This window comes from Gossypium hirsutum, chromosome D08 (assembly GCF_007990345.1).
Source record: "Gossypium hirsutum isolate 1008001.06 chromosome D08, Gossypium_hirsutum_v2.1, whole genome shotgun sequence".
NCBI classification, from domain to species: Eukaryota; Viridiplantae; Streptophyta; class Magnoliopsida; order Malvales; family Malvaceae; genus Gossypium; species Gossypium hirsutum.
Genome location: NC_053444.1, coordinates 12,543,955 through 12,571,418, shown reverse-complemented (window position 1 = coordinate 12,571,418; position 27,464 = coordinate 12,543,955). Strand labels below are relative to the sequence as shown.

At 33.5% G+C, this 27,464-nt stretch overlaps 1 protein-coding gene and 1 long non-coding RNA gene across 7 annotated transcripts; one reads left to right on the top strand and one right to left on the bottom strand.

The window, feature by feature from the left end:
* Nucleotides 1-7,090: 7,090 nt before the first annotated feature.
* Nucleotides 7,091-16,443, bottom strand: LOC107913533 (uncharacterized). Of its 4 annotated transcripts, none has more exons than XM_016842157.2 (28): nucleotides 16,162-16,443; nucleotides 15,820-16,045; nucleotides 15,595-15,731; nucleotides 14,938-15,054; nucleotides 14,701-14,847; nucleotides 13,893-14,527; nucleotides 13,513-13,634; nucleotides 13,340-13,431; nucleotides 12,661-12,880; nucleotides 12,465-12,531; nucleotides 12,165-12,313; nucleotides 12,004-12,074; nucleotides 11,741-11,914; nucleotides 11,572-11,643; nucleotides 11,061-11,162; nucleotides 10,891-10,980; nucleotides 10,477-10,552; nucleotides 10,097-10,193; nucleotides 9,907-9,976; nucleotides 9,609-9,788; nucleotides 9,403-9,525; nucleotides 9,228-9,311; nucleotides 8,885-9,069; nucleotides 8,662-8,800; nucleotides 8,206-8,265; nucleotides 7,756-7,902; nucleotides 7,397-7,517; nucleotides 7,091-7,291 (listed from the first exon to the last, which is right to left on the bottom strand). In XM_016842157.2, the coding sequence occupies exons 1-27, from the start codon at nucleotides 16,240-16,242 to the stop codon at nucleotides 7,404-7,406; spliced, it is 3,777 nt and encodes a 1,258-aa protein (XP_016697646.2). In that variant the 5' UTR covers nucleotides 16,243-16,443; the 3' UTR covers nucleotides 7,091-7,291; nucleotides 7,397-7,403. The 4 variants fall into 4 exon arrangements, with proteins under 4 accessions (XP_016697646.2, XP_016697661.2, XP_016697638.2 ...); XM_016842172.2 differs by having other exon boundaries at nucleotides 7,756-7,860; XM_016842149.2 differs by having other exon boundaries at nucleotides 7,091-7,517.
* A 3,621-nt stretch (nucleotides 16,444-20,064) lies between these two features.
* On the top strand, nucleotides 20,065-25,608 carry LOC107913519 (uncharacterized). Of its 3 annotated transcripts, XR_001688549.2 has the most exons (6): nucleotides 20,140-20,328; nucleotides 20,563-20,776; nucleotides 20,873-20,956; nucleotides 21,039-21,400; nucleotides 21,526-21,616; nucleotides 25,354-25,608. It is a non-coding gene; the product is annotated as an uncharacterized lncRNA (long non-coding RNA). The 3 variants fall into 3 exon arrangements; XR_001688547.2 differs by having other exon boundaries at nucleotides 20,065-20,776; XR_001688550.2 differs by having other exon boundaries at nucleotides 20,130-20,776; nucleotides 21,526-21,626.
* Nucleotides 25,609-27,464: the final 1,856 nt, after the last annotated feature.

The following is a 27,464-nucleotide window of genomic DNA, read 5'->3' as shown; positions in this document are numbered from 1 at the left end:
GTATATAAGTCAATTAATAACATTAATAAAAAATTGTAACCCAGACACCAGTAGAAACTTACCTGTCAAGTGATTCGACTAATAGGGACTACTTGGCGACTTTCCCTTTTCCTCGTACATCTTCCACTTACTAAGATTCTTGATATGCATGAACAAGAGTAAACAAAGATTCCCTAACTCTTCAATGGTGATTTTCGGACATGGAAAGTATAATGGAAGAAGATAATAGTTTAAGGGTGAGTTTGGATGGGCGATGTATTTACCTGCGGTTAGTGTAAAAACAGCGGTGGCGGTAAGATTAGATACTGTAGCGATATTGTAGCGTGAGACAAAAAGTAAGCTAAACGCACCGCACCGCATTCAATCGCCCATCCAAACCTACCCTAATTCTTTTGTTTTTCTCATAATAACACCTATTTGCCATTTTGTTCTTAAGTTTTTAACTTAAATACTATCAATACATAAGTCAAAATCATCCACTAAAACAAATTATGGTTTAATTATCAAATAAGGCCATCAAATCAATTTTTAAAGCCATTTAATACTTTTAACTAATAACCACCAACTTTTGCAACTTTGACAATTTAGTCTTTTTTACTTAATTATCTAAACGTTAAAATTTCTTAACCAAATTTTGATATGACATTAAAAACTTTGTAAACATTAAATAATTAATATTTATGGATTGACACGTCAGAATTATGGTCTCGAAACCATTGTTTTCGACACCACTGAAAAATAGGATGTTACAGTTTAGAAAAATAATTGGCACACAGAAGTTCCTATAAGAATATAAAGTATGTGTCAAGGTAATTCTATGGTAAAGCTCACTAATTTCTCTTAAACTGACAAGGTTTGTTATTTTTTTTAGGTTTAGGAGGAGATTGCGGTAGGAGGAACAATATCAGGGATACACCAAAGAAACGACGGATTGGGTTATTATGCATACAGTGGAAAAGCGACGTAGTTAGGGATACGCTTTATGTGTCTATTTTTATTAAAATTGTATATTGTAATGATTTATATCAAGTTTTATGTAATAAATTAATTAAAAATAATTCATTCGTCTTTAGATATTAAGTCTTTAAGGCGTTACAATTGTTGAAGGTGTTTCCCTAGCCCAGAGAAAAATTTCATGGTGGAATCTGATAGCAAAGCTGTGGTATTTAGACGTAATAAGAAAAAGGTATGTAAAAGTTGAAGGATTGAGCCAATGTTGAGATCTGTAGAGGAAATGAAGGATTTTTTTTGATAATATGCAATTTAGAAAGATTGGTACTGATTGGGTTGCAAGGCAATTCAAGGAGGGAATGAGATCTACAAATTAGGTGAATCAACCCTCATTCTCTCTTGTTGACATCTTGGATAAAAATGGATTACCGCTACTAGTATTTTAATGTGCTAAGTCTAGATATTTTAGAGGCTTATGTTGACTGATTTCGTTCCTGAAATGTCTTGATTTGTCTTTTTTTCTAATGTTGATTTTGGATACGTGTATGGTGAGGAGTTTGTTGCTAATGTTTGTTATTACAGGTGTCTTGTTTTGGTAACAAGTGTCTTTTATGCTGATAGATTGGTCATGTTGTACTGTTATGGTTGATTGGAATGAATGTCAATGATTTGGCAAAGAAAAAAAGAAAAAAATAGATTTAAATTGATGAATTAATCAATTAAGTATAAACTTAATTGATTAAATTCTTTTTCCATTTTTTTAAAACTAAACTGTAACAACTCGAAAATCAGTAGTGTCAGAAAACGTGATTTTAGGGCCTATTTTCATAAATCGAGGCCATAAAAATTTTTATTAAATATTTACAGAGGTATATTATAGGTGAATTGAATTTTGGATAGGTAATTTTATTAAATTAGTGGTTTATCATGGTACAGAGACTAATTTGTAAAAGTAGTAAAAGTGCAATTACTAAATAAACTTTAATTAGAAATTAAAGTAGGGGCCTTAAGTAACAATTTTACCATTATTTAGTTAATAGTGGACAGTGGTTATTGTGGTTTAAAGGAAATGTATGTTCTAAGAAATTAATAATATTATTATGTATATAAAATATGTTAAAATAAAATTTAGATAATGGAAGCTTAGTGGAGAGAAACAAAACAATTTCCCTAATTTGTTCATGCAAATCGTGAGAAGAGAGGGCCCCTAGGGTTTTAAAATTCAAAGCTTGAATTAGTTAGTGCAATTTAGTTTTTTTCTTGTAATTTTTATGTTTTTAAAATCTCGGGAGCTTAATCTAGTTGACTTGTGTGTTATTTTCGTAACTGATGAAGTTTTAGAATGATTCCATTAATGGATTCTTGAATTTTTAGGTGTTCAATTGATAAATTTTAAGCTTAGGAGTGAAAAAGGACTACATTATGAAGTTAATTTATAGTTTTGTACTATAGGGACTAAAATGAACAAATTTTGAAATTTGTTGCAGAATTGAGAAATTAGAGGTTCTAAATGGACTATAGTGAAAACATATTGAAAATATGAGTTTTAGATTGAAAGTTATGTTAGTCCCGATTTTAGGGACTAAATTGAATAAAATGTAAAACTAGTATAAATTTGCAATTGAGTGTGAATTTGATTTTGTATTGATGAATTGTTTTGTTTTTGTTAATCCGTAGCTAACGTCGACTTGGATTCCTCAAAAAAGAAAGGAAAGGACAAAGTCGTCGACGAATAGCTCAAAGTTTACGGTTTGTGTTTCTATAATTTGAAAATATTTCAATTGCAGAAATTATGAATTGTATAGCTTGGTAAGATCATAAGGTGAGTTGAAATTAATGAATTGAGCTAAATTGATTTGAATTGATTTTTTGTTTACAGTAGGGGTTAAATTGAATAGATTTGAGATTATTGTATAATGATGTAAATGCGAAATTGAATATGAACTTAGATGAATTATATTGATATATATATGTATTGTTGATTGGATAATGAACATATGTTATTGAATTGAGGTATTGGCTTATCAATGGAATTGAGAAATAGTTAGCCTATTAACTATTTGGGCAGGGCCGGGTATAATTGGCATGTCATAGGATAGGAAGAGTTTAGAGCTTTTACGACTACGTGTCAAGGAGTGCTAGGAACACCTATTTTTCGGTTATACCGACCAGCGCAACTTACTATTTTGGATTTATCTGATATGCATTAAGTGCCAAGCTGGTGTGATTGGTTGGATCCGTGTATCCTCCGAGTCCGAGTCCGAGTCAAGTCAATAGGGAGTTGAAAATGTAAAAAAAAATAATGAATTTCAAAATAAATTGGGATAAAGATTTATGACGATCATTGTTATTGGAAACTTGAAATTAAAATAGAAATGTGATAGTATACTTGTTGTGATATCAAATGTGGTATAAATGCATTAGATGATGAAATGGTTGTAAATATGATAAAATAGCATAGTTAATAATTGAATGATATATGCACCTTATGATCTTCAATTCATTGCTTTGTATGATTTACAATATGATTTAATATTTGTTTATAGAAATACCACTGAGTTATACTCAGCGTACAATTTTATTTTTCGTGCATAGGTTAGGTTTTGATCTTGTACGCTCGTTGATATCAACATTCAGCTACGATCTCGAACTCAACAAGTTGGTGATGTCTTCTGTTAATTGATGGCATGTACCTAAAAGAGTCTTTTGATTATACAATGTTATAATTTTGGATGATGGTTTGGTAGTTTGGTATTTTGGTATGGTATATGCACATGTCTTAGTTGGTTGATAATAATATGAACCTTGTGAATGCTAAATATTTTGTGTTAATGTTTGGTAGTGAAATGGCCAAATGATATGTGATTTCGATAAATAAAATAGTATTCTAATATTACCATGAATAGGTAAGGGTAATGTTTGACTTCATAATAGACATGAAATGGTTATATGCGAATAAATTGAATATGCATATTGGATGGTGTTCTTAATGAGTGAATTAGGCATATGTATGTTTAATAGCTTACATAGTGGATAAGTGATATGCCATGAATAGGATTTGGGTAATATAATTTGTTGTAATGCTTGAAAGGTTAGATTGATTCATGACTTGTTGATTGTTTTGGGTGTCATGTTAGGCATATTAGTTTATTGTTGAATGTGATATGAATGTGATGAATTGGTAGATGTTCTATTGAATTTATGCAGGTTTTTGAGTAGGTAAAATTGTGCAAATGAACATAGATTTGGCCTTGGATGTAGTTGGCATGAAATAGGCCTAAATAACACTTTTTGTACCACACGGCCGTGTGTCACACACAAGTTAGTGACACAGTTGTGTGCCACTGAAATATAGGATGGATAAGAAGCACATGGTTCCTGATTGTCACATGGCCCATGTGAATATTGTAGTTTTGGGCATTAAATTTTCACACAGCCTCAATTTGTTACATGGTCTAGCCACACAAACGTGTGACTTTTGTTGAATAATTGCATTTTTTTATCCACACGGCCACAGTAAGTTACACAGTCTGAATACACGGTTGTGTGACTCCAATTCCACACAGTTACAGCTTGTCACACGACTATGTGACCTTTATTTTGCTCAATTTCCCTTCTTTTTTTTGTAAAAGTTTCAAAATGATTCTTGTTTGATGCTGAGTCAACTCTATAACTTTCGTAAGCTCAATTTATACTCGATTTTGTTTGCAAAGCATGATTTATGTGAATGTATATAGTTAATCAATGTTTAATTAATTTTTTATTGATGAATTACGTGTAACTGTTCTATTAATTGTCGTAGCATCTTATCACTCTAGTCTGACGACCGAACCAGATGAGGGATATTACATAAACCAACTAATGCCTCTAAAATCTCCAAAATTGCATCAATTACTTATTTAACATTAATGTGAAAAATGTAAATCTCACTACACAGTTGCTACCCTTTCATATTTCAACAATATTATTTCGTCGCCTCCGCATAAACTTCATATCATTTCTATGCTTAGAAGAAAGGATCATAATTTTCTTCAAATGAACTAATTTACTATAATATTATATACCATACGGCATGGTACTAAAATTTAGTAATAATAGTAGAATCTGTAGTTGCGCATTCACTTTTTTTTAAGAATAATTTGGATTTAGATTATTTTTATACCAAAAAAATAAAATTTAGTAATAATAAAAAAAATGTGCTAAAAAATCCAACACAAAAACTATAATAACAATCCAACTAAAAAATCAATAGTAATTTATCCAACATAATCAATTCTGTATACGTATCACATATATATATACGAAATCATCCATGCGGTTGCAAGCGTCAATGCCATTACAACACAATGTTTACGGGTAAATTCTACAAATGGTCACTCAATTATGCCTGTGTTTTTATTTTGGTTATTCAACTTTAAAAATTTTTAATTTAGGCATTAGCGTTTAAATTCGTTCCTATTTTGGTCACCCTCTGTTAAATTAATAATAGTAAGTATTTTTCTAACTGACATAATAACACATTTAGTCCTCAATACTTGCACATTCTATCAATTTGATCCTAATACTAAGTAATTAAACAAATTTAGCCTTTCACATTTATAATTTCTATAAATTTGATCCTTAAATACATCTTCATCATAAATCAAAATTATAAAAACAACAAAAAATTTAATTGGAAAATGTAAGGTGTCGTTTTCCGGTGAGAAATTGGTTTTTTTTTTTTTCATTTTTTTCAACTGAGAGAATTGGTAGTCTCCTTATTGCTGAAGCACATCGAGAAAATATTTTTTTCATCAGATTGAAATCATCTCATGAAACCGAACTTGAAGCAACCAAAACACATCGGGAATGAAATGTGGACGTTGCAAAGGAATGAAGGGATAAGAAATTCTTCGAGAACCTCTCAAAATTGATTAAGTACAAAAAGAACATTGTGCTTATTTTTCTATTTAAAAAAAATAGAATAATAATACTTTTTCATTGCTCTTTTTTTTCTCTCCAATTTATTAGCAAAAAGAAAGTGATGATGGATAATGTTTGAAATTAGAATAGTTGCTACTATTGAATAAAATGGTACTTTTTTTCGTATTCATTTAAGGTGTTTTTGGAAGGGAGAGACATTAAGTCCATATATATGAATTAAGGCGGAGTGAGTGGCTTCAACCATTCTCGATGGAAAGACCTTTACCATTGCCACACTGCTCACCAAATTCAGAGGCTTGAATTATAAGAACATTGATGACCTTTCTTTCTTCTTCTGGGTTTTTTTTTTCTTTTGAATAAAAAATAAGTTTTATTTTGTTGGTGCAAATGTGAAGGACGTTGAATGAATACCTACACCTAGACGAGAAGCAAATATTACAAGTGAGTAGAGAGTTAGGATTGATACCGAGACAGATCAAGTTTTGATTTCAAATTAGTATCCAAATGAATGCAAAGATTACAAGTGAATTTAGGATTGACACCAAGATTTAAATTAGGCTCCAAATGAATGTGCTCTATCATCAATGCAATTGTTTTTGTCTCATTCTCATTTTATTCACACACTTAATTTTTTGTTATGATTTTCATTAGTCACAACACGAAAGAATTGATAACTGCACTCTTTTAATTTTGAAAAGGAATTACAAGTAATATGGTAAAAACAAATCAATTGAAAAATAATAATTTTCCATTATGCTTCAACAAAAAGGAAGACTACCAATTTTCTCAGCTGGAAAAAGAATGAAAAAATAATCAATTACCCACCCAAAAACGACACCTTACCCAATTTTTATCATCATTTCTATTCATGATGATGTGTTTTAGGACTAAATTGATAGAATTTGTAAATATAAATGGTTAAATTTATTAAATTATTTAGAATTAAGATCAAATTAATAGTAAAATATGTAAGTATTGAAGATTAAATGTGTTATTATACCACTTACAAAAAGGCTTCCCATAATGCTAGTGCTTAAATTGAAAATTTTTAAAGTTAGATGACCAAAACAAGAACACAGGTATAGTGGGTGACCATTTGTATAGTTTACCCATTTTTTACAGCCAACCATGAAAAACCTTCAGCTGGCTCTCCAAACCTCAACCCAAAAACCACCTATATTATATATATCATTTCCAAGGACTGGCATCACAGTTATAAAATTACAAAGAATTACTTCATTGCTCAATTTGTTACTTTTCTGTACAGTCAGAGAAGTTAGGTGCCACTTGAGGAAATAAGCAAAAGAGAAAGGAAAAATGCTTTTAACAAAGTAAACCTGCTCGATAAACATTCTAAAACTGCTAACATCAAGACCCTGAAATTTATGAAAACCTATATACACAAGGAAGCTGGGACCTGCAAATTGGATTCCTCAAACAGGTTTCTCAACTTGGCCACCTTTTATGGTGACATCCAAGAATGAAAAGGGAAAAAGGAATGGCTATAAATAAATAACGATACCTCTCTTCTACATGAAGTAGCTTAGTTGTTTTTTCTTTCTTGATCCACCTTCTCCATATAACTCATTCCATTGAAGAAGCTCATTCATATTTGTAGACTCTGATGACACGCTTGCACACACCTGACCATTATAACCAATCAAATCAAACATAACTATATATTAGCAGACCTTTTTTTTTCACAAAACATACTCCTTTAAAACATACACAATTTTTGCATTCCAAATAAACTGTCTTAATATAAGCTAAAAGCTCCCTCACATGCCAAGCAAATATAGGGGAAAATTACATTTCTCAGACTTCAACGGATGACAGAAACCATAAAATCTAAATATACAAAATGATTTATGACCATGTTACCTGCTCATGTGCATATTTAAAATCATCCATTTCCAGAGAACGAATGTCAGCACTGTTATACAAGGAAGGCAAAGGTCTACTCTCAGCTGCAGCCAACGCTCTCTCCTGAAATTGCATGTTATATCGGTATGTACTTGTGCAAGCGAACTTTCATGCAAAAAGGTATGCAATAGATCAGAGAAGGGGTACAATTATCAGTCCAAACTCCACCCATCAATATTTATCATCTTCTTGACATATCAGAACAAGGTAGTCTGGCACCAACCCCACACAATTGCATAGAACAAGACTAATCAAAATACGCAACTAATAATAGACACCATCAGTAAAGTATCATCAGGATACAGATCCACCACCTTTTAGCACCATTTGCAAAACTATCATAAGTTTATATGCTCATAGCCGCAAACATATCATAGAACCTATAAAGCTAAAATATTAGAGACTGACCTTCTTTTCCTTTTCCAAAATTTCTCTTATGGGACAATGTGCAGCAGTCACACAAAGGTTCTGCAATACGAAATTTATATTAGGGAAATATAAATAGGTAAAAGAAAAAGCAACTTAACCCATTTAAAAGCTTCAATGTGGTTCTGAATAAAATTTACAAGAAAAATCAGTCAACAGGAATAGAGAAGCCTTACTAATAACGTTGAATTAGAATCTTATTTTAGAAAAGCAAAGCGGGGGGGGGGGGAGGGGGTTAAAAACAGTTAACGTGACACCCTAATACAGATGAGAACTCATTAAGAATCAATATTTAGCTGTAAGGGAAAATGAGCTAGCTTGTTCAATGTATTATTAGCATGTGATTCGCAATTGAACTACTTTTTCTCTTCTTTGGTTCACAACATCCCCTTACAATTTCAAAACGATGAAACCAAGTGAAAAAGATAGAAAGGTAACCTTCAAGTCACTTCCAGAGTATCCATCAGTCATATTTGCAATAGCTTCCAAATCAACATTGGGTGACAATTCCTCTTTGGCTAATATAACTCTCAAAATCTTTTCTCTATTTGGAGCATCTGGCAAATTAACCATCAATCTGCACAACATTTAACAGGGTTAACAGTACACACATCGTAAGGTCAGACTAGAGCAACTCAACAAAACAACACATGCAAGTTACCTTCGAGGAAGCCTCCGGATGACTGCCTCGTCAAGGTCAAATGGCCGATTTGTGGCAGCAAGAACCAATACTCGTTCTTTGTCCTTTGTACGAAGGCCATCCCAATTTACCATAAATTCATTCTTCATTTTACGCATAGCCTCATGTTCACCTGGATTCTCCCTTCTTCCTAACATGCTATCAACCTAAAATAACCACCCAAGTCACTAAAATTACACATCCTATTTAATAAACAGGAAGAAGATGAAAACAATACAAGAAAAACAATAAAATATCAACAATTAATCTTCAGAGAACACAAAATAGAAAAGAAACGGAAAATATATATATAGGTTGAACAAACCTCATCAACAAAAATAACACTTGGTGCAATTTTACTGGCCAGAGAGAAAACAGCTTTAACATACTTCTCTCCTTCACCAAACCACTGCAAGACATGAAAATAAGTCATACATGTACCAAACAGAAACCATCTAACAGAGATGGTGCATGCCATAGTTTCTGTGCGGTTAAAATACCTTTGAAGTAATGCTGGACATTGATATGTTAATAAAGTTTGCACCAGCTTCAGTTGCAACAGCCTTGGCAAGCATCGTTTTACCAGTACCAGGAGGCCCAAAAAGCAATATTCCTTTAGAGGGCTGCAAAATAATAAAACAGGGTTTACTTTGAAAATGCACAATTCCAGGTAACATATAATAAAGCAAAACTACGTTAGAACTACCTTCGTCAACTGTCCCTTGCAAAACAATTCGGGCCTTTGAAGGGGAAGCATCACCAATTCCTTCAAGGTGTCTTTGACATTTTCAAGGGCTCCAATATCATCAAAACTAACCCCAATATCACTTGGTGGAATAACATCAGCAAGAAGTTTCTTTTCAAATTCATTCTCAGTGACCACATCCTGGAATTCAGAAAAATGTAATTTAATAGAATATTAACTTTCTAACAAGAGTGATAACTGATAACTGTATCAGGGTAACGACTACACATAGAACCCAACAGAAGGAAGACAACCATACCTTAAGTGATTTCTTCAAAGTTTTGCTTTCATTTTGAATGCCTTGCAAAATGTCCAGACCATACTTAATGCTGCAATAGAGAATTTATAAAAAAGTTTGCACTAAAATAAAATGCAGAGACATTTAGCTCCAAAATCCAAGCTTCTGTTAACATTTCACAGATGTACACCGCAATAAATGGAGTACAAACCTTTCAGTTGAAACTACAAGTTTAGCATCTTTCAACAATACTCCAGAAGAATGCATAAACTGATGGCTTAGGGCCCAGCCAACAACTTTCCCCACACCTACAAAATTAGAAAGGTAAATGGATTAGTTACACTGAAGTAAAAACAAGTACAAGATTTTGCTACTAACTCCTTTCCAAAGGTATAATCCTGTTTGTTGGGATCTCAGAGGAAAATGTTTTACATATTTAACAACCTTCAATATAGATGACTGATAAAATTTTCAAAAAAAAGTCCTGGAAATCTTTCGAATATTACATGGTAAAAAAGGTACTATAAATTAAGACATGAAGATAAACTTGTTATGCAGTTGGTATATAGTATGGAGCTCAAGAATACTTACTCTCATTTGTAAGAGTTTGATCCTTAATGCAGAGTGTTTCAAGATCAGGGCAATCCAAACCATTTTGATGGAGAATCTGATAGGATAGAACGGTTAAAAAGATTTCCAAAAACAGACTTGTACCTCGAATTTTCAAATATACTGTTTATCAAACTTCAAAGTATAACAAGGACACTAAAGGGAACTTCTATCTGTTTGGAGAGGGAGAATGGGTTGGGGGAAGGTGAAGTGTTTATATTCTTCAGCTTTCTTACGGTTTCTTGTCACATTAGGTTAATAATCCTACACTTACAAGAAGGTTTTACAAAAGGTCAGGTACATAAGCCACTTTCAGGCAATGTACTGAAGCTCCTACCAACAGGCAGAAACAAAAAGCGCATGGAAAAAACAAAGCACAATTATAGCGATACTCACTGAGCGAATGCTAACAATGTTTGACTGAGCTTTAAGAGTTTCAGTGTCACGCTCCAGTTGCTGCTTCCAGTCTAAAAGTAAAGCTTCATCCTGACATGATTCAGGAATATTAAATTAAATACTTCAATAACCATACCAGGATAACTGATGCAGAAACTGACATGACCCACCTGAGGCAACTGGATTGTCACTTTGTTAGGAAAAAGCCGAGTAACTTGTTTCATGGTTTTAGGTGTTTCTTTGCTCCTCTCATGAAGTTTACCAAAATTATCCTGAATAAGGTATGACAGTCATATTAGGTGTGTTGTTATAATTACAAAGCGAGAAAAATAGGCAACTACCAAATAGCTACTAAGGAAGTTAGTGCAACACATAGGACACTCTCTAGGAACAGTTACCTAGGTAATAAAACTGGAAAAACTACCCATTATAATAGTAGCTAGGTGTGCGATGAATCATAGTAAATTCAAGTGAGGAAATATCTAAATGTTTTTAGATGGCAGTCATGTCAAAGTTTCAGAAAAACTCAGAGCATTCAAATTCAAAGTATAAACCTAGAAAAGTAAACATATAATCAAACATGCTCATACTGAAGGTCAACACATGTAGAGAGTTAGAGATCACTAAGACAGTTGGAAAAGAAATACAAGGCAAAAGAAAAATTCTCGGTTCTTGACATACCGGAAATGCAAGATCAAGTAAAGCAGTCTGGTTGACTCCAAACTTTGTGAACAAAAGGCCACCAGGATGAGACTGCAGAAACAAAAAATTGCAAAATTGAACACTTAAAGATGCTTCATACATCATCAAAGAAAAAGCAGAGCTGAACAAAAAAAATTATGTTCCTTACTTTTTCCTTACGACTATCCATCTGGGTGTGAGAACCAATTACTACAACATTCGCGGGCAAATTCTCAACCTTACTCTTCAAGGAAGCATACACATCTGTATTTCCAGCCACAGACTTCTCTATGTCTTTCACAAACAATATCAATGGACCGCTTTTGCTTTCATTCAATGTAACCTGTAGAAGTGAGACAATTCAGAAATAAATACTTTAAAATATGAGCATGGTAAACCAATGCTCTGCAGTAATTAATCAATGACATGTACCTCAAAAAGTTCATTAACAGCCAGCTTGTCAACATCGTCACCTCCAGAACACTCCAAGCGAAGTGAGCTGGCTATAGAGTGAAAACACAACGGGTAAGAAGGATACAAGTCAACAATGACTCATAATTAAATCGATGCAAGAAATGAGCTAAAGAGCTCACCAGAACAGAAGAACCCATGATCTTCTTCACAAAGCCCACCAAGATCATTTCCTTCTGGAACAGATCTGTCAAACCTGACCCCAATTTTTGAGGAACCATTTTCTTCAAATGCAAGGACTACTTTGCCCCGAAAACCAATCATCGGTCCCCTACACACAAGAACTACTCAACCTTTTGCAGAACATAATGAATGCATTCATGAAGTTTGGCCCTAGAGAAATTACATGTGTACTTGCTATTAAAGGGAAAACTGACCCTGGCAAATCAAAGCTGTAGGATATAAAGATGACACAAATATACCTTAAAGCAGGTTCTAGAGAAGAAAATCCAGACGGCGATGCGGAACCTACAAACTTAACCCTATCACCTAAAATTTTCAAATAAATTTCATTTAGAAGTAGGTGATGTTCCATCAACAAATTAACAGTTTAGGAAGCTAAGGCATAATAAAATAACAAAGCCAACTCCCCAGTATCATTCCAAAGAAATGCCATACCTTTCTTAAATGTATAGTTTTTAGATGTTGCAGTAGATACTTCCTGCTTTGGCAAAGCTTGGGAGCTCAGTGAAGAACCACCAGTTATATCAGCTTCAACACTAGAAGTTGGTCTCTTCTGCGGCAAAGCAGCAGGGTGTGCAGCTCTTTTGGCGAATACAGTTACGTTTTCAGCCCTTGAAGTTTCTTTCACAGCATCAACATCTTTTGATGTTGATCCCTGGTTATATCGGGAAGGAAAATAATAGAACATAAGATGCCACAAAAATATTCAGACATTTAGAAACTGAGAAAGTAAACAAGAAAGAAACTTTTGCAACCACAAGAAAGTAAAAAGGACTCAAACAAATACCTAGCTCAAGCAACATTTAAAACACAACTTTTCTAAGGAACATTCATCAAGAATTTGACACAACTTGCTTTCAAATTGAAAAGGAACTTTAGTGTTTTACATGCTTGGTGATGCAAGAGTTCTAATGTCGAACCATAATTATAGACTCCAAAAAATTCCCCTGATCCATAGAATATTGGAGAATAACCATAGGCACAAAATTTCCAAAGGAATGATACAGATAAAATTAAGTACAAAGAAAAAACTGCAATTTCAAACCAATCTGGCATTCTTAACATGCAATTGGGGTAAAAAATCAAAACAAGTTGAGGAGTGAAAGAAGCATACTCCAGGCAACAGAAGAGAATCGACAATTAGCAATCTAGCACCAAAATGTTTTGCAAGTGCCTTAACCAATGTCTCCTGATATATTTCTGAGCCTATACATAGCAAAGTACTCTCATCAGGAATTAGAACGTCCAACAATATTTAAATGGAAAAACAGAAAACAGCAACCAAACCTGCAGGACCAGATAACAATATACGAGGACTCATGGTAGGAAGGTCTGAGGCATACTTCGCAAATTTACTACACTTCAAATGCACATAGGTTGAGGCTATCAAAACATTCTTTGTTGTATCACTGTCACAATGGAAGTTTCAAGTAAAATTAACTAAATTTCACCAATGCTCCAAAAATCCACTAATATAGGCAGTTAACTCAGTACAACTTTCACTGCATAAATAATACATGGACTTGCAATTTTGTGGAAATGTTGATAGAAAATTAAGTAAAAGCAATAATTCAAAATTGTTTTCCCAAAACATAGAAACAAGGAATCATCAAAAAATATAAAATAAAAGTGCAACATCAAATAAGAGCAGAAAGCACCAGATTTACCTCAAATAATACGGAAAATTTTCAAAAGAGAGGTCTATATTGTCTGGATTGAGAATGCTGTCTTGTAAACTATCTTTAAATGCTTGTCGCTTGGTTGATACCAAACCCGAAGGAGGTTCAAATTCCTTAAGCATCTCTCTAATTTCCCTTTGCTCGTCTAGAATTTTGGCAATACTACCACTAAAATCAAAGTCAGTAGAAGTACCAGCAAGGATATGCAATAATGGCCTTAAAGAGTAACCTGCCCCTGGGATCTTCGTATTGTCAGCATCCATACTATCATCTAATCCAAGTCTATCACGATTTGGGTTTTCATTAGCAGCGTCCGGTACAAAAGGAACAGTTTTCTCCCTTGAAGAAGCAGTTGCTGGATCAGTGTTACTAGCACTGTCCTTCATGTCAACTTCTGGAACACAGTCATCTGACACCTCACAACCAGAAGGTAGAGTGGACATCTCAGAATTTTCTTTTGTTGACAAAGAAGCCAATATTGTTGCTGCCCCAGCAACAGCAGATGGTTCCCCTGGTCGTGCCTCAATAATACCTTTTATAGGAGCAGTCTGGGCTTCTAAAATGCTTAGAGAAGAAGGTAAGCCTGGGGCTGCTAAGTTATCATTGGTAAGCTGCTGAAAAATCTAAGTAACCGTCAAGGAATTAAAGCATCTATTAGATGGGAGAAATATCATATAGCATCAAAGTTCAATTATGGAACACACATGAAAGTGGAGCCACATAGACTTTCATTTGGGAGGCAGAGGAATAACATATCTGTAAAAATGTGTTAAGCCATGTTGAAGGAAAAGGATACATAAGCATGATCCCCAGTACTAGTGAAAATTAATTCATCTCCAGCATTTAGGATCAAACTAGAATTTTTACGGTAAGTCCTACCGTTAACCTGGACAGAACCTTTTCCTCCTGTAATTTCTAGCAAGGCAATGGAAGTTCTATCTCTCTACATCGGGAAATAGAAATTCAGCACTCCCATAAACACAATAAAAAGTACAACGAAAAGGTTAAGAAATAATTATGTAAAGATCCATACCTCTATGTGCTTCACTTTGCACAAAACAGCGCTAATATTGTGATCCTTAAGACATAAGTTGCACTGATGGCTTTGTCCAACGGTGAATGGTGTGCCACACATGACTAAGTGAGGATTCTGGATGATATGAACATTAATAAGAAGTGGAAGCACATCAGTTTAGCATGAAGACAACCATAAGTATTAAAACCAATATAAAGAGGCTGATTGGTTTGTGGCTTGATGGAAGATCCTCCCTTAAGGAAATTCAACAACAGAATACCTTACCATGACTACTGAGGTTAGACCTCACTACAACAGAAAGCTGACTCTCTGAGGCAGCCTAAAAGTAATTTTCCTACCAAATTGACTCTCTTAAGTTAGGATTTAAATCATGATGAACTCCAAGATTCCACTCAATGATTGGAACCAAATCATCATTTTACCAGCAAATTATACAGTAATATTTCCTTGTTCCATCCAAAATTCAACTGCACAAAGTTTTAAAATCCGTTTGCCATAAATAGTTCATGGACAAAACACATTTTCTTCACTTCATTTATTGGCTAAAAGAAGAAGGATTTCAATAGGCAGTTCTAACTGAACACGATTAAACAAAGGGACCAGGAACCAAAAACCAGCTCATAATTAAAAAGAATGTCAATTCAGAAAACATACTTGAGAATGCTGGGAAAGAAGCTTTCCCCACGGGAATTTAGAACCTAACTTAGCAGGCTTAATTGGCCTGTTCTTAGCCCGACCAGTAAGCCCTGCAGCAACCGTCTCCACTTTATCCGCATCTACAGCAGCTTCTCCTAATTAACCAAAATAATCCCCCACATCAAAACCCCAAAAAAAAATAGAACCTCACAAACCAAAATGAAAGATCAATTCGGATGGCACCTGAGGACCGCGGAGCCACCAAAGTACCGTTCTCCAGATCAGCAACGGCAGGCTTATCGATGGGAGACGCATCAACGGCCTTAGCCGCATCGGACACCCGTAGATCAGAGGATCGGAGCTCCATTACCCGTGAGCCCGACCCGGATTCCTTAGGTGGACCTAAGGTTTCGTTAACTGGTCCAGAAACCGCAGCTCCATTGTTGGACGACAAAGCCGGCTCAGATGCCTAAAGGGAAAAAAAAGAAAAAAAGAAAAGCCTATCAGTCTGGAATTCAAATCTAAAGAGAACGTATCAGGACAGACATGCAAAGTAAAAACCATAAGGAATAAGAAAGAAAAGACCTTGGATCGTTTAGAAGAAGTGGGAGGGGGAGAGGAAAGGGGGCGTTTGGAAGAGGAAGAGCTCCGTCGCGTCTCGACCATATCAATGTCAAAGGATGGAAAAAAGGAAGGGTTTGGAGGAGGTTTTTCCTCTCTGGGTTTTCTCTAATTTGCAAAAATTAACCACCTTCTGGTTCGGGTCTTGCGTTGCCAAACAATAAAACAAATAGGAGAGAATGAGAATCAGCAACAGAGAAGAGGAAAAAAAACAGAAAGTGAAGAATTGCGCAAAGGTCAGTTATTAAGTTTCCCTCTGCAATTTAACCTATTATTTATTTATCTTTTTTCTTTTATTAATGTCTCTTTCACACCTATTATTTATATAATTAAACTCATAATTCATACTTCTATAAAATAAAATTCATGTACTAATTAAATTGTTATAAGGAATTTTTAAAAAAACCTAAATATAATTTTTATCAATTAAATATTATTTAAAAATATTTTATAAAATAATAATATTTATTATAATTGTATAATAATAATGTTAAATATTAGAATTTTATGTTAGGACGTTATGAATATTTTTAAATAAAGGGGGACGTTATGATTTCTAATTTCTTAGGAAGATGTGAAGTGGGTTGTTTGGTTACGAGTGTATGGCAATGCTGGCTTGGAGTGGCCTGCCTAGCTGTCAGTGTTAACAGTGTTCACATTTACATTTATTGCCTTTAAAAAAAACACAAATTCGTTCATTTCGTGGAATTTAAACACTTGCTAGATATCGGTAAAAAAGGTTTGAGAAATAAAGTTCAGGAAAATGTGTCATTTGTCATACTTATGTCATACTCTATTTGACTTTCTTTTAATTAAATAAAATTAGAGTAACTTTGGATGAACGGTGTGATGCGTTTAATTTATTTTTTGTCTCACGCTATAGTATTTAATCTCATTATTATTATTATTTTTATATTAATTACAAATAAACGTATTGTCTATCCAAACCCACCATTAATCTTAATCATCAGTCACAACTTTTGAAAGCTATTTTAATCATCCCATTTTTTAATTTTTTTAACCCTCGATAATAATTTGGTTCATTCAATATAAAGAAGGGTAAAGTATAGAAATAGTCATTAAAGTATTGCCTGTGTTTTATTTTGGTCACTAAAATATAAAAAATCAAATATTTTAGTTAACGTTAACCGCCGCTTGATAAGTGACGAAGTGTTGACGTGAGCTTTTCTTATTGGTTTAATAACAAATTTAATCCTTTAATATTTACATATTCTATCAATTTGATCCTAAATATAACAAAATCAATAAATTTAGCCCTAATATTTACAAAAATTGTTATTTTAGTTCAAATTCTAAAAAAATTCAATAAATCTAGCTTTTAGCATTTACAAAATAACAAATTTTGATTTTTAAAGAATTTTAAGTTAGCAATGTGCAGTTCTAACCCTTGTATTAGAATAGCTCACAAAACTTAGAATCCAATTGCTTCATGTTCTTCTGCAAATACTCAAGCATGGCTGTTACAGTTTCAAATCAGGATGTTGTTGCTTTGGGGTCAAAGTAACATAAGGAGAAGGCAATTTACCCAAGCTTGTGCTCACTTCTGATCATGGCAGGTAATGTTTAAATCTTTAAATTTTGGAGAAATGACACTTTCTGCAAAATTTTCTTTTTTGGATCTTTAAATTTTGTGCTAGTTTAATTGGTGAGCCAATTTTGTATTTTCTTTTTCATTGATTTGGACCTGATATTGTATTTATAATTTTTTTTTTAAAATTGTATAAATGTTGAAGGCTAAATTGATTGATATTTTTAGAATTTGAACTAAAATGGCAAATTTTGTAAACATTGAGAGCTAAATTTATTGATTTTTTTATATTTATGATCAAATTGATAGAATATGTAAACATTAGAGGGTTAAATTTGTTTTAGACTAATAAAAAAAGCCTACATCAGCACTCTCATCAAATTTCAAACCGCTGTTTGATGACTGAAATATCTGATTTTGAATAGTTTAGTGACCAAAATAAAATGCGGGCAATACTTCAGTGACCATTTCTATACTTTACCCAATAAAGAATGGTGTACCTAAAATAGAAAGAAATGACTGGAGTGGTGTAATACATAATAGGAGACTGCGGTGGAAGTGAAAAAGCAAACTGAAAAGAGTAAGGGCCGGAAAAGAAAGAAAAAAAAAGGTGTGGTGCAATTAAAAGAAGGCATAATGATAAAAAAAAGAAAAAAGCATAATGATTTTTTTAATCCTCTAACTTTACAAAAAAAGTCATTTTAGTCCTTCATTTTGGTTTTTCGTCCTTTTCAGCCCTTAACCTTACATTTTTTGTCAAATCACCCCAAAAGTAATAGAAAAGTTAACGTTTTTTTAATTTTATTGACAGGGCATGCACGCGAATTGACATGTTAATCATGCGTCAGCATTTAATTGTTTTTAAATTTTTAAAAATTCAAAAAGATTATTTAAATTTTATAATTTTTTTAAATTTTTAAAAAATTAATTAAATGATGACATGTCATCCATGTGTATATTACATCAGTAAAGTTAGAAAACGTTAGCCTTTCTATTTATTTTTGGGTAATTTGATAAAAACGCAAATTTAAAGATTAAAAAAAAAATTAAATAAAGAATAAAAAGACTAGTGCTAAAAGATGATTATGCCTTAAAAGAAGCTCAATCAGATTGGGTTGTTTCTTAAACATCACAAAAGTCCCATTAAAAGCGTTAATCTCACTTCACCCGAAAGGACCATAAGTTGAGAACTTTTAGATGCGAATTCAAATCTTAATGTTGTTTTAATATTATCTTTTACATATTTTTTTCCCTTCACTTGTTAGGTGTAAAGTAATTTAGTTTATTAATTTATACTATATATTAATCTCCTAATTGAGTTTGTGTTACCATTCAATTGAGTTTTATTTTTAGGGTGTATTATATATCTTTTATATTATATATTAATCTCCTATTTATATCTTTTATATTAAAAAATAGAAAAATCCATACATAATAATATTTGAACTCTTTCTTTTTTTTTTAAATAATTGGGGGAAGAGAATGGGATTACTTGAGACTTCTTATATATATATGTAACCGCCAACTTAAATGTCCTAAAAGGGTTCGGGTCTTTGGCCCCCCTTGACCCGGATGGATCCAAGTCGGAAGAGGCGTATTTGCCAAGACAGTCCGCAAGAAGAGTTTGCAGGCACACCTTGCAAGATGGGGTCACGAACGGTGTTCGCAGGAAGGATTGCAAGCCCTACAAGCAATCCGGACTCGTGACCAACGAGTATGGGGCTTGCTGAGGATGTTAGCCCCAAGATCAGAAAGGACCGCGTGCTACGCAAGCACGCGTCCAACAAGCTAGGGGGCGAGCAGAGAATGTCAGCACCTGAGGCCCTAAGGTTGAGACAAAATGGTGGTCCTAGTTATGAGCTGTAATAGTAACAATATGAGTATATATAAATATCCCCAATATCACATGAAAAAAAAAACACGTCAACAAGACTAAAGTCAAATTTTCATGCCCTCAACATAATGCTCTTGCTATTAGACCACAAGGTTGTTGGCATGATATTTGCACTTAAAATACGATAGGTTTCAATATTTTTAATTTACCATTTTAACCAAAAACTTATTTATTTTTATGTTCAATCTATAATCTATTTATATTATAATTATAATATAAAAGACATGGGTTTAGAAAAACTTTTGAATGGAGAATACATTTTATTGTTCATTATATTATTGAATTGATATTGAAAAAACAAGTTTTTTTTTTTATTTTTTAACAATGGAAATTTTTTTTGAATAATTTGACTGGATTTATTTATATACTAAGGAAAAAAACAAAGAAAACAAGCCTAAGGCCTTATTGCAGAGTAGTTTGAAAACGGAAAACAGATTTGGGCCTAACAGTCCAAATAAACAAAATTAAAATAAAACTCATTCTTATCCTAAACCAGTCAAATCAATATAGCTGGACACCACTTAGTCATTTCCATCGACCAGCCTTTATGATAGCTGGTTTCCAATGCTTCTGTTTCTCTGCTACCTTTTATTGCAGGAGAGAAAAACTCTTCATTTCTTCAATCTGGTGGTTTTAGCCTGAATCTCTCCAGTGCATGACGGACCATTTCTGGGACTCCCTTCTCCAGGTAAAAGCTTTCTCCTCTCTTGAGAGCCTCCGTTGCTATAGTGTGAGCATAGATGTTTCTTGCTTTTGGGATAAAAGAAAACACAATCTCCTGGTAACTGCTTTTCCTGTTTTGAATGTCTTTGATTATTGCTCCAATGACCGATCTGTCTATAATAGAACTTTGACACTTCTTGATAATCGTTTTCGAGTCACCCATAACTTCGATTTTGTTGATTCTCAAACCGATACCTAGTTTTATTGCTTGTAATCCTGCATATGCCTCTGCTGTAAATGGATCTTCAATGTTGGAGTGGTGAACTGCCTGTGATGCAAGAATTTCCCCTTTCCCATTCCATACTATTAGCCCCAATGCCGATCTGGACGTCTGACGGTCAAAAGCTACTTCAAAATGAATCGTTGCCCTTCCCCTTTTGAGCACCTGTTGAAAACTTTAAGAAGAGTGGAGAGTAAGTTTTCCTCTTTTTGTTGCTTCAAGTTTTAAAATATAGTTCCTAATTTTCCTTGCAATTTCAGTTCCTGACATTTGTCTTTTTTCGTATAAGAGTTGATTTCTACTAAACCAAATAAACCAGAGACCATAACAGAGAAGGCGAAGTTGCTCATCATTTCATTGTCCAAATACTCCCGTAAGCCATCTCCCTATATTCTCACTATTCTGATTCAATATCCATGACATGTTTAAGTGAGTCCAAACCTCAATCACTGTAGGGCACTGTTGAAAGATATGGCAGCTGTTTTCTTCTTCACTATCGCATCTTGGACATCGAGTATTCACCACTACCCATTTTATTTTGAGGTTGAAAAAGGATGGGATAAAATTCCATGAAATCCTCTATATTATCATTTTGATCTTCGATGGGATATGTAGTTTCCATAGCTTTCTATAGAAATTTATAGTTTTGGTATGTAATATTAAATCATTAGGATCCAATGTAGATTCATGTAATAGTTTATAGGCGCTCCTAATTGAAAACTCGCCGGTCGACTCCCCTCTCCAAACTTGAAAGTCTTCATGTTCCATCTCCGCCAGTGGGATCTTCAAAATTTTTTCTGCTACAATCGGTTGGAAGGTATCTCGCACTACCTCTGTTCTCCACATTCTGTTACTTGGGTTAATTAAGTCTGAAACTAATTCAAGATTTCCAATAACTTCTTGCTTTGGTACTCTAACCATTTCGTTTCCTGGTATCCACAGATCATCTCGTATTGAAATTTTATCACCTTTTCCCACCCTCCAGCAAAGACCTTTTTCGAGCAGACCCTTAGTCGTCCAAACACTTTTTCAGGTAAGCGAAGGTAAATTTCCCAACCTAGCTTTGTAGAAATCTGAATTGGGATAATACTTTGCTTTCAAAACACGAGCTAATAATGAATTTGGGTAATTAACAAGACGCCAACCTTGTTTCGCTAATAGTACAATATTAAATTTCGCAAAATTCCGGAAACCAAGGCCACCTTCCTCTTTTAATAAGCATAGATTCTCCCATGTGCACCAATGAATACTCTTTTTAGTCCCTCTCTTCCGCCACCAGAAATTAGCAACTATTCTTTCCAATTCTGTGCAAAGGGTCTTAGGGAGAAGAAAACAAGACATCGAATAAGTTGGGATAGCTTGTAGGACCGCTTTAATAAAAACTTCTTTTCCCCCTTAGGAAAGAAACCTAGTACTCTAGTTATCAATTCTTTGTTTGAGTCTGTCCTTCAAACTTTGAAAAGATGATTTCTTTCTCTTCCCTACCATACTAGGCAGCCCTAGATATCGTTCTATATCAATTGCTCTTCTGACTCGAAGAATCGTTGATACATCACCCCTTACCCCCTCTTCTGTATTTGAACTAAAAAAAACAGCCGATTTTTCATAATTCACACATTGCCCTGAGTTCAATTCATATTGCTGTAGTATCCATTTTAAAGATTGTGCACCCTTTTCTGTAGCTTCTACAAATAAAATACAATCATCTGCAAAGAGTAAATGGGAGATAGCTGGTCCTCTTCGGCTTACTTTAACTCCTTTAAGAATATTCTCTTCTTTTGCAAGCCTCATTAGACTCGATAATCCTTCTGCACAAAAAAGAAATAAGAATGGACTTAGAGGATCTCCTTGTCGTAGGCCTCTTGATGGAATAATCTTTTGCCCCTATGTTTCCATTGACAATCACCTCATATGAGACCGATGATACACAATTTAAAACTGAATCCACCCATTATGGATCAAAACCCATCTTTTTCATTACCCCTTCCACAAAACCCCATTCAACCCTGTCATATGCCTTACTCATGTCCAGTTTGACATCCATGAAACCTTTTTTCCCCACCCTCTTGAGTTTTAGAGTGTGTAGAATTTCATAAGCAAGAAGAAAATTATCGGAAATCAGTCTCCCTAGAACAAAAGCACTTTGTGCTAAATCAATACATTTATGGATCACTCCCCAAAGTCTTCTAGCAATGACTTTAGCTATCAGTTTGCAGATCACATTACATAAGCTAATTGGTCTAAATTGAGTAATCCTTGAGGGATTAAAGATTTTTTGGATAACCACAATGTTTGTCCTATTAATTGAATGTAAATCCATACCTTCGTTTAACCTCTGGAGACAAAATTTAGATACATTCTCTCCCATAATTGACCAACACTTCTGCTAAATAAGGCTGGAAAACCATCCTCTTCTGGAGCTTTTGAAGGACCCATTTCTGAAAGAGCTTCTAGTATCTCCTCCTTCGTGTATCTTGCCTTTAAAATATTAGTCTTCCTTTAAAATACATCTTTCAATTCCTGTCAGAATCCTCTTAAAATTTCTTTGTCCTCCTGATGTAAATAATTTTTGAAAATATATTCTAGCGATTTCCTCCATTTCCGTACACTCCTCTGTCTCCCTTCCGTCTTCGAGCTGCAACCTATGGATTTGATTTTGTTTTCTTCTTTGTGACGCTTGCTTGTGAAAAAAAGCTGTATTTCTATCACCAAGTTTCAACCAATTAATTCGGGCCCTCTGCTCCCAGAACTTTCCTCCTTTTTGATCTCAAAATTCAGGTGGATTTTTGTATTAATAATCTCTATTAGATTCTCATCACTTCTATTAGATTCAAGTAATGTTGCCAGTTTTGAAGTCAAAACCTTTGTTTTCATCTTTCTATTCTGCTGAATCTTAGCTCCCCACCTCTACAAACCTCTTTTCAAGTTTTCCAGCTTGTTTACAAAATCTCCTGTAGAGTTTTCCCAAATTTGTTTAGTTTCACTCAAAAATGTTTCTTCCAATACCCACCACGCTTGAAACTTGAAATTTCTTTTTGCCAACCTTTCAATTCTACAAACCGTATCCAAAAGAAGTGGACAATGGTCAGAGAATAAATGTGAGAGGTGTCGAATCATAGCATTTGGGAATAAAGCGCTCCATTGCTCCGTTGTAACTCCTCTATCAAGTCTTTCCTGGATATTTGTTTCAAATAAATTCCCTTTCTCCCACGTGAACCACCTACCTGAATATCCCAAATCAACCAGGTTGCAATCTTCTAAAGCCTGACGAAAAGCTTCCATTCTTCTTTCCTCCCTTGGTAATCTACCTTTTTTCTCGAAACCATATAAGATTTCGTTAAAATCCCCACAAACCATCCATGGGTATTCTCCATAAATCCGTAATCATCGCAACAGATTCCATGCTTCATCTCTGTCAAGTGAGTAAGGAGAACCATAGAAACCTGTAAATCTCCATATTCTATTATCTTCTCTGTCCCCAATAACCACATCAATATGTCGATTTGAAAAACTTTGGAGCTTAATGTTAACACCTTCTCGCCATGCTAGACTTAACCCCTCTAGAACCAATCGAGTCCACATCAATTCCACACTGGAACCCACAACTTTTTCGTATTTTTCCATTAAGAAGATCATTTGGGGATACTGTTGCTTCAGCGAATGCCGAAGTCGTCGAACTGTCCGAGGATTCCCCAAACCTTAGACGTTCCAGCTTAAGATTTTCATTGCAACCGGTCGGCTTGCCTCTTGGCAGCCGCCGATATCAAATGGTTGACTTTCGTCTTTCTCCTGTTTCTCCCTCCCATCTCATTACTTTCTTCAATATCCCCTCTTATTCTCTTTTTCCCCTCCTCTCCTACAACCACCTCATTCTCCAAATCATGCTCCATCGCCACTTGATTATTATCAATTAACTTTCTTGTTCTCTCTCTACCAAGGGAGATCCCATTACCTTCCAGGTTAAAACCTAACATAGGATCAGGAATACTCTCAAATTGTCTTACCTTCCTCCCCTCTATATTTCCCCTGAATTCATCTCAGTTATTTCTGTCTACAAATCCTCCCTCCTCCCTTAACCAGGCACTACTCATTGCTTGGGCTCTTATTGACTGTGCACGCAAAGACAGATCCCAGCTCATCTCATCAATTTCAACCCCAGCCTCCATCTTTGCTTCACAAAAGGATTCATTATGACCTAGATGGCCACAATAGAAGCAAAAGAGAGTTAATCTTTCATACTTAAATCTAACATAAGAGCATATATTCTTAAACATAACTTGTTTTTTCCTTTTGAGATGACGAAGAAATATCAATTTGAACTCTGATCAGCATAAAATTCATATTTTCTTTCCCCAAACTAGAGCTATCATACTCTTGAAAAATTCCAATGAAGTTCCCTAATTGTCTGGCCAGATTTTCAGAATAAAAGCCAAAGGGTACATCATGGATTTGTACCCAGAAAGGTGACAAAATTAGTGGAACTTTTAGCGGATCCTCTCCCCATTGCAACTTGTGCAGAACCAATAGATGATTATTAAATGTCCAAGGGGACCCTTTTTAACTCTTTCCATATCCACAATATGAAAAAATTTAAATATATACCTCTTTTCCCCCAGATCTCTGATTTGAACACCCTTAACCGGATGCCATAGATTAGCCATTGTACTTTTCATTGCTGGATAATGGATAATACTGGTTGTAAGAAAACATCCAACCAGAACTTAGAACTTCTTCTTCACTTACCGATTCTGTATCACCTTGTGCTTGCAGGATTTCTTCATCTTCATCTTCAAGGGATAGACCAGCAAATTCTGATTCCATGGGCGTAACACGAGAAAACCGAACGAAGAGAATTATTCAAAACACTGGAGATGTAAGCCGTCAGGCCAAGAAAAACTTTTGAGAACCTAAACTTGCCAGAGAGGCAGACAGAGACGTGCTAGGGTAGCAGACTCTTAACAATGGAATTTTACCTATACACAAGAGTATATTAATTAATTATTATTAGATATTATTTTAAATTAATCATCATTTAATTAATTTTACAGATATATCTATAATCTATAATCTATTTATAAAATATATAAAAGTATGAGTTTGGAAAAACTTGTGAACAAACGAGAATACCCTTTATTTTTTATGATATTACTAAATTAATTTTAAAAATAATTATAATTTAATTTAGACTTATTAGTTTTTTTTCTAATTTCAAAATAGACTTAAATTTTTATTAATTTTAATTTTTTTTAAAATTGTGCAAATCTTCTTGAAGTAAAATAGTGTTATTACTCGAATAGAACTCTAAGCATCTTAATTATCACTTAATTAATATTAGAGTTGTATAGAAATTAAAATTTAAGTTTAACTTTATAAATAGCATCCAACAATTACTCATATTCAATCAAGCAACATCTAAAAAATTTATCGGTAAGAAATGGAGATTGTTAGCATTGATGAGAAAGAATTGAAGCATTAAAACAATTATTCCTAGAAGATTAAATCTTATTTGATCAACAATGACACTGAAGAGTGAATGAAGATTATTTTAATTGATGATGAAATAATATAATATTATGACATTTTTAAAAATATTACACTGTGTGAAGCATGCACTCTTAAAATCATTTTTTTATCTATTCATTAATTGTTTGGTGCAAGTAAAAAATGTTTTATGAGTGCTTTGAAAAGAAAGTCGTATTTCAACAATTATTTTTTAATCACTATTACTAAACATGTTTATTAATTTAACGTAATATATTTCATATATATCATGAACTATTATTATGATTGTTGTATCTCTTTTTGGAAATCAAGAGAAATTATGATTATCACTAATAGGTAAAAAATAATTTAAAATATACTATTTGAAAACTAACTAAAAATTAAACACGTAAAATCACGTACAATGCATGTGACGTTAGAAGCTAATATATATAAAAGCACAAGTTTAGAAAACTTTTAAACTAACGAGAACACCCTTTATTTTCCATCATATTACTAAATTCATATTTAAAATAATGATAATTTAATAGAAGTTGTGATAATTACACATTTAAAAATAATTATAATTATAATTATAATTATTAGCTAAAAAAGTTAAAATAGAGTTATTACTTTAATAGAATTCTAATCATAAAATATAGGGTTATTAGTTAAAAAATTGACATAATTATCACTTAATCAATATTTAGAGTTAATTCTATTAATTTGTTATTATTTTGAATAATATTAATTTGCATTAATTACATAAAGTGAAACTATATTGCATATTCATTTCTTAATGTAGGAAAATATTTTGATTTTTTTTACTGATGTGACACTATCACGTTACCCACTATCACTGACATGAAGTACAACATCAACATCGTTAACAACCACGTCGGCACTACAACATTCAAAGATGGTCAAAGGGGCTTAATTGATGCAATTTGAGAGTTTAAGGACTTAATTGAATGAGTTTTTTTACGGAGAAATTTAATTGGTTTTTCGTCAAAATTTAAGGGTTTATATACCCATTTAGCTTATATTTAATTATATTCAATAATTCAAATACTAAACGTGTAACATAACATGAAATGCATGTAACATTAAAAATAAAATTTTAAAAATATATATTAGATAATTTTGTTTATTAACTTTATTATGAGATGAGTGGAATGAGCAAGGGTGATGACAATGGTACCCTAAAAAGGTATGGCCCAAAAACAGAAAGTGATGATCATGCATGGGTTTACGAGGATCTAATTGAACATCTACGAAAGGAATAAAATCATGTGATTGTGAAGTAATAGCGCATTTATTGTTAGTGGAAAAGCATGTTATGTCCATATTTCCAAAAGTAGGACAACAATCAATGGTCAATCAAACAGCAAATCATCCGA